Here is a 21,247-nt window from a genome sequence, read left to right as displayed (position 1 = left end):
GGTACACCAACCCAAAGATTATCAGTAAGTAAGGTCCGAGAAAAAAAGGAAACCTTGATGGCTGAAAGTCTTCTACGTTCTCGTCCTTTCACTGCGAAAAGGCCTAGCAATGCATCCATTTAAATGGGTGTTCATGGATATAATATATATACGAATTAGGGCAATACCTACAGAAATCCTAAATCCAAGTAAGGGTAAGGTAGATCAGGTTTGTGAAATATATAAAAAAAGTGTAGGTAATATTTTTTTAATAATAACATTTTAAATTAATGAGAAAAAAACTCCGCCCAGCGAACCACTAAGCAGGCACATTGCTGTCAGATCAGCCTTTTTTACCTATCGAGCCGAAATTATTATTACGCCTCCGTTTTATGTTTAATTTTCACTTAAATGGGTGACCATGGGCTGTACTGCCCTTCTTGCGCTTCCCGTGGTCTCGTTTGCCCTACCCACCTATTAATTTTATCCCATATTTATAAGAATAATACCCTAACCGTCCATTAAGTAATGAAGAGAGATCTTGAAACGGAAACAAAAAATAAGAACACTTGATGTCAGTGTCCGCGCATTTTATTAACCAAGATTGGCTGAGCAATTGGTACGAAAAAATCTGACCTTTGTTAGCTTACCTCGGAGTTTTGGTTAAAACGAGATAGAACACGTGCTTGCAGTAATACAGTGCAATTAAAATAATTTAATAAAAAAGATGGCAATCATTAAGAGAAAAAAAATTGATAAGGTGAGTGCAAAAAGTGCAAAGCTAGTAGTTACTTAGATAAAACTAATAGAACAAATTATGTAAAACACGACAAAAAAAAACTACACGTGTTGCATGAATTCTTAATACCTTAAGGAATGTAAAGAATGTGTCAACAATCGTTGCAATCTTGATAAAGAAACAATTAAACAATAAACTTTTTATGATAAAACTATAAATAATATAAAACTTAAAATGGCACATGATTAACATTGGTATGTCTCCCTTGCATAAATGAATGAACAACTGCTGATACAGTTCATTGTTTCAACTTGCTACCATTATTTCATTCCCGCCATTAAGCCCGCATGCGTCGCATCCGGCACAGCGTATATTCGTGACCATAGACAATGGGAGGAATCCACGACGTAGGTCTTTATCTATTTTTTTTTCGGTATTGTTATAAAATATTAGATAACAATATCGAATTTCGATTAGTTCTTAACTTAAATGGTGTGAAACTTAACATAAACAGTAGATTATCGGTATGGATACTAGGTCGTAATAACTGACATAACTATTCAGGTGATCGAGCTGCCAGCAAAAGATTTCTTATTAGCTATCAGACTAGCGCTGAGTATTAAAATTGTAATAAGTAATGACATAATATTATACATTTAACAACAAAACGCTTTTACAGTTGTATATTGGATTGATTTTTTTAATCCCATAATTGGTGCTTATAGTTAAAACATTTCAATCATTAGGTTGACTAAAAGATAGATGCATTAATAGATAGATAGATAATAACAAGTACCAGCTCTATACTAAACAGAGTAATAAATGCAAAAAAAATTAAAACTAATATTCGCCTAAAGCAAATTCAATCCCGAACCCGACAATTATCTTAAAAGGAACAAATCAAAACGCGAAATAGAACTCCCGGGAGTCAACAACCGGTTAGGGGGCATTGGGGGGAGTGGGGGGAGGTGCTGGTACATCGAAATTTACTTAAGTTAAATAACAGAGCGCTGCCCCGTGTTTGCACGTCAAATACGATGCGGTCCGCGCTTATTGCGAATTGTGTTGCTATTTTATATAGGTTAATGTTGTTACATTAGAAATTTAGGATTGAAATTAGATTGTGGAAACTATTTGTAGTATGTATGTAAGATTTTAGTTGTATCCGAATAGAATAATTACTTATATTGATGGGCAATATTCAAGGCAAAACAGGGACAAAAGGAAGAGGTCGTTGTTGCGGAACGTACGGGAGTGGACCACTACCATATCGGACGAACTTTTTAGATTATTACAAAACATCCGGCAATATAACTTGACACAACCAACAATAAGTCACACCAGAAATATCTTCTTCTTGTGCCACTTTATTGAAGGAGAAGGAATAGAATACTTTGAAGTAATCTAAAATAAATTCAAAGGACAGCCACTAAGGCTTCTTCTAAAAAATAAAACAAAAATTCTAGTCTAAATGAATCAATATGATCAAATATAAAATTACGCACTGTATTATTCACAGCGGCGGCATTTCAAACCATTACAGGTACTCACAAACAAATATTGACAGTTCGCCTCGCGTAATAATTACTCATGAGTCCATTCAACAAAGCCTTACGGATCATCCCATAATAGCCCTATAATTTTCCAATAATTCCACTTGATTTTTTTTAATCCGCGTGGGATTTCAATACACTTCCTGTCAAAGGCTGGCCGCAAAATCATCTGCGTTTATAAAAAGTAAAATTGTTTATGGTATCATGCTTTTAAAATTGGAACGCATTCACTCATGCAATCAATGAGTCTTCAAACGTTGGTTATTAAATTTAATAGATTTTATTTAATAAATAAATAGCATCAGATGTAAACGTAGACTTTGCAACTAAATAAAGCACAAATTTAGCCTCACACTAGTACTGGTTTCATCTCTGGGCGCCCAACCACTAAACCAACTCCTTCCACTTGACCGTATTCAACGAAGAGCGGTTCAAATCGTCGATGACCAATCCCTTTCCGGGCGGCTTGATCCCTTGGCGTTGCGACGTGGGGTCTCTGAATTTTCTACCGCATTTACCGCTGATAGTGTTCAAAGGATTTGTTCGTATTAATATCTGCATTGAGTTTAATCACCGGACGTCGATGCATAAAATACGAAATTCCATCCGTATCGACGTCCGCCGTTCCACAAACCAGCATTTTTAAAGGCAGTCTCAAAAGTAAAAACATAGATACTAGGCTAAACATACTGCTAGTCATACTTACAACCTCGCAATGTAATACTTACAAGCTTCAGTTAGGAAAATCCTATTTTAGTTAATATTTTAATTTAAAAGATTGAGTAAAAGCTACAGAAACCATTACAATAGCGCAACACCAGTAGGATAGTGCCAAATTAAAGGATAATGCACCTGAGTCTATTGTACTTTTATAATAATAGTCGTATACAACCTCTTTGATGGTAAAGAAAAAAATGCGGGCATAGACACACAATGTATTAATAATCTGTGGTTGTGTTATGGTATTGAATAAGTATGATTCTTATTGCGTTTTAGGCAATTTTACAGACAATTAAATATTGGTACTCCTTACATGTAAAAAATCTTTTTACGTTTATATAAGTTTTTATAGTTTACTAAAGTATTTCTTAATAAATGAAATTAATGAAAGAATTCATATACATATTTATATGGCAATTGTATCATTACAAAACAATTGTATCATTGCCATATCATTTAAATATCAGATTATTTATCTGTATCTGTTCCGTCATCATTTCTAATAGACAAGAAGGTGAACCAACCTTCTGACATATAAATTACCCAACAAGTGTTAAATGCGCACATTGGTGCACAGCCGGATTCAAAGCTACGACCGGGTATAAGAGTTGCATATAGAAACCGATAGGCCAATACTGCGCAAGACTATAATTATCGTTACTGTGGTAGTTTAAACCCGGATGCAGTATATATATAGTTTTAAAATTATGAACCTTATGATGTTATGAGTAAACTAACATGGCAAAGATAGCCACGGAATAGATTCCAACCTTATTTGGGATTCGATTGTTCGGTCCAGTGCTGTTTTGTCTCCGTAGATTCAATTGTTTAGGTCGGCAGAATCAGAAAATTATGCAAGAAACACATTTTCAACTAAATATTACCTAACAAACCTTACTTGTGTTCCGTATATCTGTGTGTTTACATTATAAAACAGAAAATGGTTACAAAATAGCTTTTAGTTCAGGTTTAATTCAATAGTTTTTAATGTAATATTAAACTTTAATCTACAGAACAAATAAACGCAAAAACATGTCTATTTTACGGTTTGCGAACACAACGGATCTCAAAGGGAAAACAGAACAACAAAATTTATCATTGAAATTAATCTCCCTTAAGCAAAACAAATATTAGTTTAATAAAAAGGTTATTACGTCGGGTTTATATCGGTTTAATCAGTTTGTTTAGTTAAATATTAATATCGTGAATAGCTATGTAAATGTGTTCACGGTTGACGCTCAGGGGAGGATGTGGGCGGGTTTTTGGATACTTTGTGAACTCGGCCTACTATACTTATACCTACTTAGGTATATACGATGATACATTAGTTTAATAATAATATAATTATAAACTTTGACGACTGATAGATACTGCTAAAAATATATCAAATGGGTGTTAGTTATGTTATAATACTTTTAGTCTATGATAGTAATTCCCAGTCGTGTTCTACAGTATTGACACTTGGTAACGGCTTCCTCCTGAACTTGCCATTTCGATCTGTTCTTAGCTTCCTCTATCCATTTATCCCCAAAAACCTAAACCATGTCGTCAGCCCATCGCTTTTGTGGTCTTCCCATGTTTCGTTTTCCTGAAGGTCTGCCTGATACCTAAGTAAATAAAATTGTGGAGTATTTAGATTTTACAAATGTCCCAGGGATTTTTCAGCTGTCAGACAGCTTGTTGTAGGTTCTATTGATTATTATAATACGATTGACCCAATGCCTTCCGAAAGTAATATATAATCTGTACCACAAACTACACAACTGCAAAAACAAATTTTAATACATTGTCACATCATATCTCCTAGGTCCTACCACAATTCATTAAGGTTTTAAATCGTAAAGCAAATGTTTATTTAGATAAAGTTCCAATGAAGGTTTTGATCGTTTGACAGTCTGTTTATTTAGCGCCAAACACAATGCATCTTTTAATAACGTCACTGTGAACTGACAACTCACAAATCAGCTGTCAGAATATTATAGATTCGCTATATCATTTATGATTGTTAATAGAGAATAATTTCATGATTATTAAATAAATGAAGAAGTCCTTTTTTACCTTTTCTACATAAGTGTATTAATTTGGTATTCTAGCTTAGGTGAAAGTTTGGAAGGTTATTTTAAAGCATTGGTGCCTTTAATGGAAGACTATTTTGACCATAAGTTATGACAACAATTATAAAAAATAAACTGTTCTTATTATTACGACATTATGATAATTAATATGACATTTCCGTGCATATTTTTACATAGTTAATCAATCTGAATGTACCAATTTCTTAGTAAATTAACGATTTATTATTATTAGACTTTTAAACCGAGATTTAAAATCTACAGAGGATATTATTCGAAATGTCGTTACTACTTATTCGCGGCTAATTCTTTTAAATTACGTAAATCTGGTTGTTTTTTTTCCTTAATGATAACGTAATTGTTTGACGTCATCTGTCAACAGAGCCACGTAACAAAAAACAAACTCAAAATCCCTGCAACAAATGAAGAGCTAAACAAATATGAGAGCATCTTTATTAAAATAATTGTGGCTTCATTATTGCAAGTCATCATTCGCAGGAACGGAACACCTACGCGTTTCACTCAAATACAAGACACTTTAAACTTTCCGTATATGATATAAATCACGTATTAGTTTGAGAAGAAAAACGAACAATGTTTACTAATCATTCGTGGTGTTTCAATAACGGCGCTAAATTTGACATATCCTGTCAAGTATATGTAGCTGGATGGGTGGCCGCCATCTTGAAGTTTTAGTTTTTGGTTTGAATTAGAAAATTTGATTTATATCTCAGTGAAAGCAAATGTATAGATTATTGATGAAATAAGAATAATGAACTCCCTCGGAGAAGGCATTTTGTAAAATAATCATTAGGTTAAACGTAAATAACAATACCTTATTTATTGCCCGTCAAATCACTGTCAAATTAGATCTAACTCTCATGTTGAATAAGGAAGATATTCATTATTTTTTCCTAGAACTTTAAAATTATTAGAACATAAACATTTCATGTTCTAACAATTGATGTGTTTGGGTATAATATATACTTGTGTATTTTAAGTACTTATAAATAAATATATGAATAAATAGAACATAATAGTAACAGAGACTAGAAAACAGTTATGTTTCACTAAAAAGAATTAAAAACACTCGAGAAACTATGAGTAGCATCGGTAGTTTCTAAGTGAAACCATATAAAACATGACGGCTAATAGTCAAGTGGATGTCGATACAGATCTTAGTAGATAAACTAAACAACAGTCATTTAGAACTAAAACAAATAATTGAATGGTGCTCGGGTGAAGAGTACGTAGAAAGAAACATGGAGCATTATGCACAAGAAGATTGAAAAGAAAGTACTTGACGAGAGAGCGTCCGAGCCTCGCCGGAGTGCAATAAGCGACGCGCCGCCGGGACCCGTTCATTAACTCTCGCCTAGCCATAGATATCTAGAGAACACCGTAGACAAAAAGCGCATGTCATCGCAGGCAACACTACCATTTCCCATAGCTAATGTAAACAGATGATATAAAATAACATAACTATTTATTGTGATAACGGTTGTATCAGACAAAATGGCGGATTTGTAACGGAACGAAAGCGTACACACATCCATTTCGAAGGGCAAACACAGGATTGTATAAATAATAAATAAAGTATATTTTGCTGCGTTTCGAGTGCGCGTAGACAAAGGCTGCCCGCTTGGGACAAACACGGGGTGTTTATTCTTTCGTCATTAAGATGGAGTGTTGACAGTGCTGTAGCATGCACTCCGCTGCACTAGCGCTAATTTCAGAGGTCAGACGCGGCCAGAGGCTCACTCGTGTTGACATTCGCCAAATGGAGATGGAGTTAACGCGTCTCTAACATTTTAAATCACATCTAGACACATACAACTTATCTCTCCTATTGGTCGCATTACGATCGTTCGACCTTTTGATTAGTAAAGGAATACCACAGAATCACTTGAAAGAAAAATATCTTCTATAATAGGACAAAATTTAACGTCAAAGTCTTTCATTTAAAAATATTTCTAATAATATTTTTTAACGAAGTCGAGGTGCTTAAAATGTGCCTCGGTTTTAATAAAGAACTAGCATAACATAAAAATTAGTAGCAGAACTTCTTCATTAACACTCTATTTATAGTTTCTATTTAAAATGTCTATATAAAACTGTTTAAATGAAAACCTTTTCGGACAGTATTCACCAAGCAATGTGTTTGCGACGCGCGCCATTTTCTTTTATGTTTAGCTGAGTGTTGGCACCGCTGAGCTTGAGAGCGCGTTTCCACAATAATTAAAGAGTTTCTCTTAACATCGCCGGTGACTTCTAAAATCTTTATTAGCCTTTTTTCAATATTAGTAGATTAGGCTTCGTATTTTATCATATACACTTTTGAACTAATTGTCTCGCGATGTTCTTCTTACAGTTCTTAGTACATTTATATTTTTGTTTCAGGTCAAAATATGGTTTCAAAATCATCGCTATAAGTGTAAACGGCAGGCGAAGGAAAAAGCTATGGCAGAACAAAACCAACACAATCAGGTTAGTGGCTATTTAGTAGGTTATGACCCATCTGTAAAAATATATAGATTATTTAAAAAAAAACATTCTTGTAGGTGCCATAGAGACACTTATGAAATCATTCATTTACGTAACATTATGTACATTTATAAACGATACATATTAAATGCTTTTAATTTTACATTTACTGCTCATTCTCAAATCAAGGGCGTACAACGGACAATAAGAACTGGCAATAAACTCTCCGCCACACTTTTTAATCGCCACATTTTTGTTTAAGAACATGTTTGTAAGGAGCTGAAATCTTTACACCATGTTCTACTTGACATATTTAAGTATTAACTATAAAAAAATATATATATACGTATATAAACGAAAAAGTAATGGATAAAAAACAAAGATTTGTCCTCTATCAGCAGTAGGCGTGGTGAAATAGGATAGGAATACAATGCAAATACATAGTCGAAAGAACTAACATCACCGCATACACGAATTCCAGTCCGATCAGCCACCACAAGTTATAGCGATGTCACATAAACCTCTTTAAGTTAGGGTCTCATATACTCCGCAAGTAAAATTGGTCTATTAAACAGAATTTTAATGCGTCACAGAGATGAATAATTGAAAGGAATGAAATCTCACGTTAAACAAGAATCTTGCAAGATACGGGTCTTAGATGAGGTCATTTTCCATTCTAACGCATATCAATCTGTACACAAAGCACCCTCTGTTCAGGTATTGAATAATGAATATTTAAAGTCACGATAAAATCGCGCAGTCAGCGGCCCCAGTGTTGCCCTCTTGATTGCGATCTCCCGTCGGAATACGGGGCCCGCACCTGTGTTGGCAGCATTGGGGCGATTACAGATAAATTATGCATAGAATATAATTTGTGGCTAATTAATTTTTTGCCGAGTTGCACCATACAGACTATTACTATGTCATACATGGTGCACTATTAAATTTGTTCAACCAAAACATGAATGTTTGTCTGGTGTAATTCACCAAAATATAGCAATAACTTGTGTTTGAATAAATAATTAAAGGACATTAATAATATAGTACCTAAGTAGTCTTGAACAGTTTTAATAGCAACAATTTAGAATTTACTAGAATATTATAATAGAAATTGAATTAACATTAACGATGACAGATTTTTTATATAATACGATCTGTCCCTAATCGTATTATATAATACATTAATAATATAGTACCTAAGTAGTCTTGAACAGTTTTAATAGCAACAATTTAGAATTTACTAGAATATTATAATAGAAATTTAATTAACATTAACGATGACAGATTTTTTATATAATACGATCTGTCCCTAATCGTTTTATGTCTCTATAAAGAAAATTTTATGAATAAAAATAATAGAAAAACTATATTTATTTTTCATTGATTAACAAATAGATTGAGAGCTTTATCCACAGTATTACTAAAAACCGATCCTAAATAATTATATTTGCAATCAAAAGCGCGTTTCCCACCCCTGGCACGTGGCGGTGTTGCCAGACTCCGACGATTGCCTCAATTTGTGCGAGCGAGGGACTGCGATCGACTTTTTGATTGTTAGCACCGGTGGGCGGCCCTCGACAATTTGTTGTATAATTTTAATGATGACAGCCCTTCATTTTAAGCCTTCCTCGGCTTGAGTGAATTAATTTTATATTTATATTATTAGGGACGAATTTTTTGATAAAAAGATATCTGTCTGATTCTATATTGACTTGTAACTGACGAAAGACTGTTTATATTACATATTATTCAATTAATTTGATGAAACTGTTATTTTCTATAGTTTTTCCAACTTTGCTTAAAAACAAAATTATGTTAAATATTCTATTATTTGTTAGTCGTTGCTGAACCTATTTTTTCCTCAACAGTCATCATCATCACCGCGGCGAGTGGCTGTTCCCGTTCTGGTGAAGGACGGGAAACCATGCGGGTCCGGTGAGTCATCGTCCCCCGCGCACAGTCACTGTGCGACCCCTACATCGGGGTACTCCGCCCCCCAATCCTCGCAAGCTGCCTGCAGCAATCCCCTCGTATCCTCCTACCGGCAGCCTACGGCGTACCAGCAGCAGTGCTCGGGCTACCTTCCGCTGCAAGGCAGGGCTTGGTAGAAATTCCCACAGCTTTACCACGAGACAATGTTCAAGGAGGAGATGTACTTTGATTAATCTGTTAACCGGTGGTTTTGTTTAAGTCGGATTTGTTGTCATGTTACTCCCGCTATTTAGGAAACAAACTGTAATCAGTGTGAAATGTGTTTGGGTAATTCGTTTTGGTTCAAGTTTCGTGTCTAAAGTCTCCTGTAGGAACATTGTCGCTGGTAAAGCGTTGGGATGCAGCCCAGTGTGAAGTGATAGAACATTAGTGACATTGTGGACTTCTAAAAGTGAAAACGTATTGCTATCGTATCCGGAATAGGGTATTGTAAATAGTTAATGTTAAGCACTAATAAGGATTTGACATGACAAGACTATGTTGCCATATCTTTTCTATAGAGCGTTCGTCTATCAAACTAACAAAAGTAGCTATTACCGCTTGCATCAGAAACCAATTTTGAGTGTATATAAAAGTAGGTAATTGTTGTGTGAATAGTATAATTTATTTACGATCAGTGTTTTGTGCGTGTGTAGATAGTTACGTGTAAATAAGTAGACATTATAGATGAATATTTTAAATCATATTTAAGAGCTACATAACTTCGATCACAATCTTTAATGCAATTATTTAATGATGCAGGAAAGTTGAAAAACAAATTACGAAATACGAATGTTTGTCTCTCAACTTTTCTTATAACTTTTACCTAAAAATAAATAATTTTTAATCGATTTATTTGTTTATTTTAAACGCGTCCAATTATTGCATTTAATTAATCACAAATTTACCTTACATTAAAGCGAACAACGAACCAATTTGAAGTATTGATTTTGTTATGGTTAAATAAGTTTTATATGAGTATTTTGTAATGAGCAATAAATCGTGTAGATAAAGGTTTATACTCTGTTAAAAATAGCTTTATTTTATTTTAGTATTCACTAAGTATATTATTTTTCCTAATCTTCAAACTTAAAATTACAAAAATTCCTAGATACAAACTGATGAGAAAATTGTAAAACAACTTTAAAACTGTACACAAAATAGGTACTTAATTTTTTCACGCTGTAAATAAAGTAGAACGTTTCTTAAATTCCCAATTGGTCACCGTAGTTGGAACCTGTCTAAAAATGAAAATGATAGCAATAAGATTAACTTTATTAAGTTAAAAATAACGTTTGTATCTTAATTTATATTTTCTACGACTAAACAGTTATAATTATTTTAGTTAGGACATAGAAACGTTATAACGATTAGGTACAATAATTATAAATAGTATTATTAATAAAAAGGAATTTGTAATTAACAGCAAAAGGTGTAATGAATTTCGATTTATAAAATTAATAAAAATTTACGAGTTTTAATTGTGTTTTTATTCCAGAGCAGGTAGATTTAATATGAAAACGCCTCCATTTGCAATAAAAACTGATCGATTCCCTTTTGTTTGAAGGGAAGTAATTCATCGCAAAACGTTTACCTTTGTGCAAGCCCCTCTCAACCTTGTAAGCTCATTTTATTGTCTTCAATATTCCCAGATTACCCTCTAATCTCTCATAACGTATAACAGTTTATTCCGCATGGCAACATCGCCTTTGTTACACTACACGTCAGTCACGGCCCGCCAAAACGAAATAATAACATGGCGGACTGCGCGTTAAAATGTGACATCTTCTATCAGCTATGCATCGATTCTAAACTCTATATTGTAACAATAGAGTCTAAAATTGAGGTTGTTGTTTTCTATTTAGTATAGAAGAATTCTGTTTTGTTATTTTGATAGAACAAAGGTAGGGAATTGTGCACGTGCGTCGTATTAGAGAGGGCAGGCTAATAAAATGGTGGATTAACTGAGAGTGCCAGGTGAGGGCGGTAAAATTGGGATATATTGGCGTATCCATTGTCTCCCGGTCTTGTTACAATGTATATCATTTGAACAGAGTAATTCAAGTAACGTTTTTATCTATAAAGAGATATTGATATTAGCTATTGAGATTGAATTATCTGTAAATCATCAGAACTTTTTTTAACTAACTTGGTACATTCTATATGTTTAAATAAAACCTAAAAATAACAGGGACGAATCAGGGATCAATACAGGACAGTAGAACAGTAGTATGTTGATATTTTAGCTCTAGGTACACTCCATTAGTACTTACAGAGTAACTTTACTTGGAATTTATAATCATCCTCTCCTACCTAAGATGCAAATTTCATTAATACCTTTTCTGTTTTAAATAAATTTAATAAAATAATAAATCATTCATTTTCGTGTCTTCGATTTTCATTTATTTAACAAACTACTGACAACTGCCAGTATGGTACGGTCGTACATATTGATTCGCGCAGGCTTTGTCTAATTAGCGCTACGAACCGCTACGAATCACGTTTTAATTGCGATTTCATAACAGCATGTTCTAACAGATTGAAATTTAGTTTACCATCGATATTTATATTCATATTTAATAGTATTATTTCCATTTCTAGCAATATTCCATATCAAACGGGTTTGTTAATCCTCTTAGTCTACGATAGTTATTGCAACATCCGTTTCTTCGTTTGCTGTATGGACCTCTTTCGTGAATATTCCATTAGGATCTGTTCTTTGCTTCCTCTATCTATGTCTTCCCAGAAACCTTAACTATGTTGTCAGTCCATCGCTTTTGTGGTCTTTCCACGTTTCTTTTTCCTGGTTAGAAGCTGTGAACTGCTTTTCAATTGGGTTTCACACAATTCTTCGAGCATTCTGATGAAATGATGTACAGTCCAATCATTAGTACTTTTTATTAGGCTATATCATAATAGTATTGGTAGTCGGCCTATGATTGCAAAAAAATATAATTAAAAAAGCAAAAGTAAGGATTGAATATAGATAATAAAAGTTTATTATACAATTTTACTACGAATTTTGTAACTAGAGGTTTCCACAGCGGGTAGCTTCTGCGGTCCATCTTTTATCTATACACCTTGTAATATGCGCTACCCATTTCCATTTTAGCTGTAAAGCGTGTGTTAGCTTGTCGTTGCTAAATATTATTGAGAATTGTCTGCCTTAAAGACACAACCACCATGAATCTATATATGGAATTAACGTATTTATTTATTTCGGTATATAATTAAATTATGTAATAGTTATTCAAAAACTATAGTCGCAGAAACTGAAGGAATGTATCATAGGTGCTACGAGGTGCTACACGCTACGTAATTAGCTACGATAATAGATTTTTTTGCGATATTAGCTTTTCGTAACCAATTTTCGCTTATCTAGTCTCAGGTTCATTGCTACGTAGTGAAATAATATTATAAAACAATTATATATTTATGTTCTGTCTGTAAGCTACTAAAACACAGAATGATTCCGACCTTATCACGTAATCCATAAACTATATACTTCCCCATCTTCTTAAAAGAAACAGCCTTTTCAACCCCATATTAGCCAAAATTTTGGAGAAATGCTTTTACGGCAATTACAATTTACGGTTCTAAGACTGTAACCCCATGAATGGTAAATCTTAGCTCACCCCTGTATTCATGGCAACCCCGAACAATGCTTACAAATTTGTTTACAGCTTCACCCCTTAAGGAAACCGATTTATTTATGACTTCCTATGAGATATAGCCCCCAACTACGTTTCGTTGGGAAATAATGCCAGTGTTATATATGTTTATAGCAGAGAATTGCTTTTCCGCTATAAAATATGTTTTAAGGGGTTCAAATGAGTTTCTATATTTATTTTTTCATACTTTATTACACAAGACAAAAACAACAAAATTACACTTTATAAAATATGAAAAAAATCTGTGAAACGAGAGGTTTTCTTGCACGTAAGCAATCTCTCCCAGACTCCCTAATTATAAGAATATGTTAGGGCTAAGTTAACATAAATGACATATTTTTAATCACATTGTCATACAATGTAGGGCACAAATCAAATTTTAGTCTACGACCAGTCTGATAAAGATATAAAGTCTAATCATTAGTGACTTCCTATTACTTGACTGGATCACGGAAGTGTCGTGTCTGAAACTGGAGATACATAAGAGACCAAGGCCCGAGCAACCTTCGCACAGCTTCACTTCACGTCACGGATGTTGACGCGTCGAATCCAGGTTAAAATATTCGGATATAACTATGCTCTATGGGTGAGAAACGTGAAGGTCACCAAAGACATCTCGCACCGACTCCAACTCTTCGTCAACCGTCTTCGCCGTATTCTGGGCATCAACTGGCCCGAAAAGTTCTCTAACGAACAGCTTTGGGAGCGCTGCAGTCAAAACCCTGATTAGCCAGCAGATCAAGCGACGCAAATGGAAATGTGCAGGTAAATGGCAATATGGGCAAATTGTTGGAAATATCGGTTGGTACAATTACATATAGTAAGATGGATTATAGATACTAGAATGTTATTTTATCATTAAACTAAGAATTTTGTGACAAAATTCCACAGGCGTACGTAACGTTACCACTGTTTTAACGCCAACGATCTGTATCTCTGGTAAGGCGCCTGCCCTAATAGCATGCTGGTGGTAATTGCGGGAAGGATTGCCCTAAAATCGGTCATTTAATTTTATGATTGAATATAATTAAAAGCTACTATTAAAACATTTTTGACAATATTGTGACTATCTCAATAATAACCATATGGACTTATTGTCTGTTTTAATAAATAAATTATTATATACAAGTTGTTTATATTAAATTACTGTTTTTTTATCAAACTGACTTCAGGGGCTTTAACGGACTGAATATATTTGTAGAATATGAGTAGGCAGAATTGCGAAATGTCAAGTTTATTAATATATGATTTATATATCATATATGACGATGAGACCTTAAGACAGCTATACAATGCTGTATACGAATACATTTAAAATAAAATTGTGCAAATAGGTATTCATTATTATTAAGCTTTTTTTAAAAGCCTCTATTCTCTATTCGTTTCAGCTTTGTCTATGACCCTAGAGAAAAGGCCAAAATAGTAACCTTTATGTTCGTCTTGTTTTCCTTTAGGAAATGTTTTGTTCGCTGAATAGCTGAAGTTTTCTCATTTGTTTTTCAAGAGCTTAATAATGAGGTCATCACGTTGAAACAATAGGCAATTATACAAGTCGGGTAAGAGCTAACTAGCGAGTTAAATTGGCCTCTCATTATGACAATACCAGGTATAAAATATACCTAGCCATTGTCAAAGACACGACAATATTGCATATAGCGAAGTAGCAACCGCGCACAAGGTCTGTAATGTCGAGGGGCTCGGGCTGACTAATTAGAACAAAAAACGCGGGAAAACACAAGTACGCTTGACAGTGAGGCAGAGACAAAGAGCGTCAACTCGTCTGTCAAAAAGGTTTTATAACGCAGCCCGGGCGGGAAGCGTAATTCGTACATAAAATCATTAGCTTAAGATCGATTTTCCTGCACACCGCAGGCATTGGCTTTAAAATTTTATTTTTGAAGGTTTTAGTATGAAATGTTATATTTTTTTATATCGTTTATACTGAATTGGGTTTTATTTGTAAGGAGTAAGATGGTTATTTGCTTGAAAGCTTGTGGACATAAGGTTTTATTGTTTAGTCAATGACTGCGTACAGAAGCGCCATCGCGTCGATTGTCTCTGGCACGTTCGGGCAAAGAGGCCACAATCGATAGAGCACGGGCGTGCGTTGTAATGAATTTATTAAAAAACTACCAACATCCCGCTGGTTTACGTGGTGAATCATACTTAATCTAATGTAATCTCTTGGCGACATCTTTATCACAACGAATAATGTTATAGAATTCATCTATTATAATTTAGTTTGAGGAATTCTCCAAACACTTTTAATCAATACTTATTTAAGATTAATTACGTACGTAGATATATATGTACCTTCATGTAACATTGGAATATAGCAAACATTTTATTATGAGTGGTTGGACATTAAGTTCATACAGATATATTGTAAACTTATTTAAGTAGTTAAGTTTATATTGTAAATATTTTATAAATGTAATTTTTACGTCTGGGTCGTTTTGAAGTAACTGCGTTTAGCAGTAATAACGCCTATTTACACGTACTTTTTCTCATGTTCTGTGTTAATGTGATGTAAATGTATTGTTATATTTTATCTACGTCTATTTAGTCATTAAACTTTTGTTTAATGTTTGTAATTTATAGTTTTAGTGACAAATTAATTGTTCGCAATGTTATAAATGACGAGTCACGGTGGCTCGCAGCTCTACCTGACATCTCATTACCAGCTCGACGAGCTGTCAACGTCAAACCTCTACCCAACGACCACCGACGCTTCTACTAAGATGTAAGGTTCTGTATAATATTCTTTATTTATTCTGCACACTCACTTTAAGCTGTGGTTTTAAAAATAAATAGGATACTAACTTTAAAGAATTAATTGAAATATTGTAAAAGAAAAGCCTAGGTTCGCTATTTAAATAACGCAATATTGGAACTTCTTCAGTGCGAGTCCAGATGTAGTACCTATCAGGAAACATTTTTGTTTATTCAATTTTCATATTCTTTCAATATTTGTAGCACCGATGTAGCAATTTCACATTAAAATCGGTATCGCTATACCTGTTAAGTTACAGATAGACACGAAAGACTATAAGGAATTTTAAGTGTGTAATGTGTGTGTAATTAGGTTGTGGAGCAGACGTGTTTCACTATTAATTCTGCCAGAGACCACAACAGTTACTTTGCGCTTCAAACGCAAAAAAAGAAAAATAATGTAATTATAATAATAGTATAAAAAATAATCTAATAAACTAACAATGTGAGTAAAGAAATCTTGGAAGATTTATGTAAATTTGTGTGGTTCTGGATATCCGGAAGCTATATCCAGGATGCTCCCTTCCCTCGGTGAAATAATATGCGCTGGTTCGGCTGTCATGTGTCAGTATAATAAAAAAAGGAATCCAATAATCGATAAGCCTAAAAGTAGCACTTACCATCAACGGTAGCGTATCTCACTCCAAACACGGGATCCTTCAATGATGAATCAAAAGAAAAGTAAAAAGTACGTAGTAGTAGTAAAGTAAGTAGTATCGTATACCGTATAGCATACACGGTATGCCATCTCCGCTTCGTGTGTCAAAGTCAAATCGACAATGGATGACAATTCTTTGATTGACACCGATTCAGCGCGAACATAGCTCCCCGCCTTGAAAGATCATCTTTCAAAAGAGAGGATTACGGGAAGCAAATAATAATAATCACTAAAATACGAAGATAAACTAAAGATAAATTGAAGTTAAGATAGAACGGGTAAAGGACATAAACGTATGACAGGACGCTTAAATGTTCCTGATTCGGTACGAATTAATGCGACACGAGTACTATCATCTTTACCAGGATAATAATTAAGTTTGTCATGAGGTGAACGGCACAGACCTCAAGTCGAGCTAAAGAAACAGCTTTCAGAGATTTACGTGTTGATTGTACACATAGATAAATTACGGCACCATAAGCCTATTCGTTGGCATCACAAAATGCCAACAGTATGGATGAAAAAGTTTTAGTTACACCTACATGACGTGGAACTTGTAAATTAGATAGGAAGAGTAGATCACTATAGAATTTCTTCCATGCTTGCATAATATGAGAAGGAGAATTTAATCCCAGTCCTGTTTTAAGAGAAAAAGCTCCTTTATTAGAACGTATAATATAAATGGTGCGGCTAAACCTAGAACATCCCATAAACGGGCAATGATAGAGAGCATATTACGCTTAGTCGCATCAGTTAAGTTGCTTATTTCGAACGAGAAGTTATCTGATTTTGAATCCCATTTCACACCTAAAACTTTATGATACTCATTTGAATCAAAATGAACTGCTTGCGGATGCAAATGATTGGAAGGTAAAGAAGAAAGTAGTTTTTCAGAATTACTTGACCATTTAAAAAGATCAAACCCACCAGCTAAAAACATTTTAATAATCAACTGCTTCGGGAATCGAATCACAACTACAGCAAATATCGTCCATATAATAATTACCGCGATCGATAACGTCAGCAGCCAAAGGATATTTTCCCCTTTCATCATCAGCTAGTGGTTTCAAAGTCCGAAGCGCTAAATATGGGCTTGAAGAAAATCCAAAACAAACATCAGATGTAACAAATCTATAATAAACGCGTTGATACTTATTATATTCAGGAAGGGTTTTTAATTGTAAATGCATCTGTTTAACGTCAGCGGCAATAGGGAACGTTCTAAACTGAAGTAGAACTGCAAATAAGTCAGGCTGCAAATTGGAACCGACATGTAAAATATCATTAATTGATATGTTACTATCAGTCTTCGCGCTGGAATCGAGCACCATTCTGACTTTGGTGCTTATAGATGACTCACGAATTATGCCGTGATGTGGAATAACGTATCCTATATTGTCGCACCGATCTACTGCAGGTGAAATATAATCCTTTTCCAGATATTCAATAAATATTTTGTCATATGCCTCGCGATAAATAGACGATGACTGTAATTTATTTTCGAGTGACATAAACCGCCTTTTAGCTATGTCCATAGATGAACCCAAATTAAGAGGGCTTTTCTTGAATGGGACTGCGACAACTTATCGACCTGACGAATCACGATACGTTGTAGTTTTATATATGCGTTCACACTCTTTCTCTTTCTCACTAAGGAAAGCGGAAGAGTTAGTTAATCACGATACGTTGTAGTTTTATATATGCGTTCACACTCTTTCTCTTTCTCACTAAGGAAAGCGGAAGAGTTAGATGACGGCTCCTCCAGCTCCCAGAATTTCCGCAAAATATTGTCTAAAGGGATGCCCGAGTCAGCGCTTAAGGCCGACGAACCTTTTATATTCAACTTTGAAGATAGGCGCTTCACCCATTAAAATAAAAACCAAATGTTGTTTGAACAGCATCAGGCATACTAGGCGGTCCCTGGATACGACCCTGCTTGAGCAGTTTCGAAAACAGCTGCGCACCGATCAACATATCAACCTGCCCGGGTTCATGAAATATATCATCGGCGAGCGGTACGTTAAACAAATATTCCAACTTCGATCTATCAACCTTAGAAGTGGGTAAATAATCAGTAATACGTTTCACGATTAAAGAATGAATGGAATATTTAATATTTTTGTCAAAACGAGAGGATATAATAATATTAGTTGCCTCTATTATATCATTCGAACAGCCACCAAACCCGTTCACATACATAGGTTCGGAAAACGTAATGTTATTTAATAGTAACTTTGTACAACACGCAGACATGTAGTGTGCGTATTGGAATTGCACGTTTTACAACTTTTAACAGAATTACAATTTGTGATTTTATGTTTTACGCTTAAATATTTTACGCATTAATGAGTTACAAAAGATTTTACGCTTTTGGAATATTTATTATTAACCGGTTTTATCATAGTAGAATTTGTTTGTGCGTCGTAGAATGAAGTCCAATTATTTGGATCGTCATTAAATTGTGGTAATTGGTAATTAATTTAATTTAATTTCCTGTAGCTTACCCTGTATGTTACCGTACAGGTCCTCAAAGGACTCCCATGTGTGAAAAGAAGGAGTGAATTGAGGATTATGCTTCATTTGGTCAATATTTAATTGAGATACTAAGAGCTATATATTCAGGACGAAGTGCTTGAAAATAAGACGTTTTGATTTGGTAATTTTTTTCGTCTTCCTTACTATTAAGGTTTAACGTCAAATCATATAATGATCTTAGAAAATACGAATTTTGTCGTGCTTGCAATAATAATATGGAACATGGAACATGTTCCAACTCGTTTGGTGAACATTCACCGGCCTTTGATCTTGTTCCTTCATCCATGTTATCTACAAATAATTATTCATTATTCCAAAATTAACTTTATAAAAATATAAAAATAAAATGAAATATCAACAATACGATTAAATTCAACCATAAACAGATTTATTACAAACGTTAACTGTGAAACAATTTTTAGAAAAAAGTGATGTAGGTAGAAATTAATTATGCATCATCATTCTCACCAAATCAGGCACAATCTATCATTAAATACGAAATACGGGATAGGAAATACAAATAATAGATTTATAAATACATATAATATTTAAAAAAACCTATATTATATTTGTCGTTATACAGGTAAGAAAATACCCACCGGCAATTTAACTTAACGAACCTAAAATACCGTAAACATACGAAAAATAAATATGCCTAAGATATATGATACATATACGGCTCGATAAGGACCAAATAAGCTGTGTGAGCCTGGGTATCCGGAAGCTATATCCAGGATGCTCCCTTCCCTCGGTGAAATAATATGCGCGGGTTCGGCTGTCATGTGTCATAATAAAAAAATAGCATAATAAATCACTCCAAACCCTGGATCCTTCAATGATGAATCAAAAAAAAGTAAATGCGGTACTTAGTGCGCACGCGACAGCGCTTAAAATTTTACTCCTTTGCGCCATTACGCCGGGACACCTCCGGTTAGTATGTCAAAGTCAAATCGCCAATTGTCATCCTTCTTTGATTGACACCGATTTTGTGCGAATAGCATTTATAGTAAATAAATAAATAGAAAAATATGAATAATTCTTACTAAAACTACTATAAGAAATAGATAAATATTTTTGGGTGAATTAAAAACTAGATTTCGTGGGATTTTTTTTGACTAAGCAGGCAGATGTATTTTGATGTAACTTATCGAGTACCGGTGTGTGTCTTCTTTCTATTTCTATTATTTTTTCAATTTCTTAAAATAACTAAACGATACTAGTCATAAATATTAAATACATACTTGTGTATTGATTTTGACAATGTAAATAAAAACTGATTCAGAAATTGAGTTTTCTTAAACCGGGTTTTTGTGTCGGGACCCTAACCTCGCATGACTCGTAACATTAAAGCACTTCAGTAAATATCCTTTATTTTAATCCATTCTTATTCAGTGTTTAATATTTTGACAGGGTTAAACGCCATGACAGGTGGCCCTATTAAACCAGCCTTTGACGTCTATAATGTTGTGGTCTTTGGTCTTTGTAAGAAACAACTTACAAGTCGCTAACAGTTTTAATTTTGTCCAATATTTATCCAATAGGGCATAGGAACTATTCAATTCTACAATTATTTAAGTGATACATTTTCTTAGGTGTATCTATGAATTATTCTTGCGCGGGAATCAATCTGAGGAGTGTGAATGAAATGAAGCTACAGATAAATAATTTTTAATAATCAATATTTTAGGTTGGTTATAATTATATGAAGATGTTAGATATTTATCCTTTGTTTTAGTTCTTTCTTCTTTACGCAGATATAATTGTAACATTTTTTTTCTAAGATGTGCCGTATCAAAGAGAAACAGGGTAGACGCACTTCTGTGATTGTTTCTAAAATATTTTCATTACAAGTAGGTAATAGGGCCAATGATGCGTAACACAACAGAGTACCTAGGCAGTATGGTTGTTAATATATTAATGTCTATCAAATTATGTTACCAATATACCATATTTGATTATTATTTTGTATCTGTGTTGAGTTTACTACTAGAAGCTTTTATGTATATCTATAATTTAGAAAAAGTAACTTCCGGTGCTCATACAAAATGGCGCGCGATCTGACATCGCGTTTAGCGCGCTTTGTGTTGCCCGCT

At 34.1% G+C, this 21,247-nt stretch overlaps 1 protein-coding gene across 1 annotated transcript in view; it reads left to right on the top strand.

The window, feature by feature from the left end:
• LOC123720384 (thyroid transcription factor 1-like) overlaps window positions 1-10,895 on the top strand; it is a 32,411-nt gene extending 21,516 nt beyond the window's left edge. Inside the window, exons 5-6 of the mRNA XM_045676969.1 lie at window positions 7,464-7,550; window positions 9,416-10,895. Coding sequence (XP_045532925.1) covers window positions 7,464-7,550; window positions 9,416-9,655 — 327 coding nt within the window. The 3' untranslated portion in view covers window positions 9,656-10,895. The remainder of the gene's footprint in view (window positions 1-7,463; window positions 7,551-9,415) is intronic.
• Window positions 10,896-21,247: the final 10,352 nt, after the last annotated feature.

The sequence above is a fragment of the Pieris brassicae genome, chromosome 2, assembly GCF_905147105.1.
Source record: "Pieris brassicae chromosome 2, ilPieBrab1.1, whole genome shotgun sequence".
Taxonomy (NCBI): domain Eukaryota; kingdom Metazoa; phylum Arthropoda; class Insecta; order Lepidoptera; family Pieridae; genus Pieris; species Pieris brassicae.
This window is presented reverse-complemented; position numbering and strand designations above follow the sequence as displayed.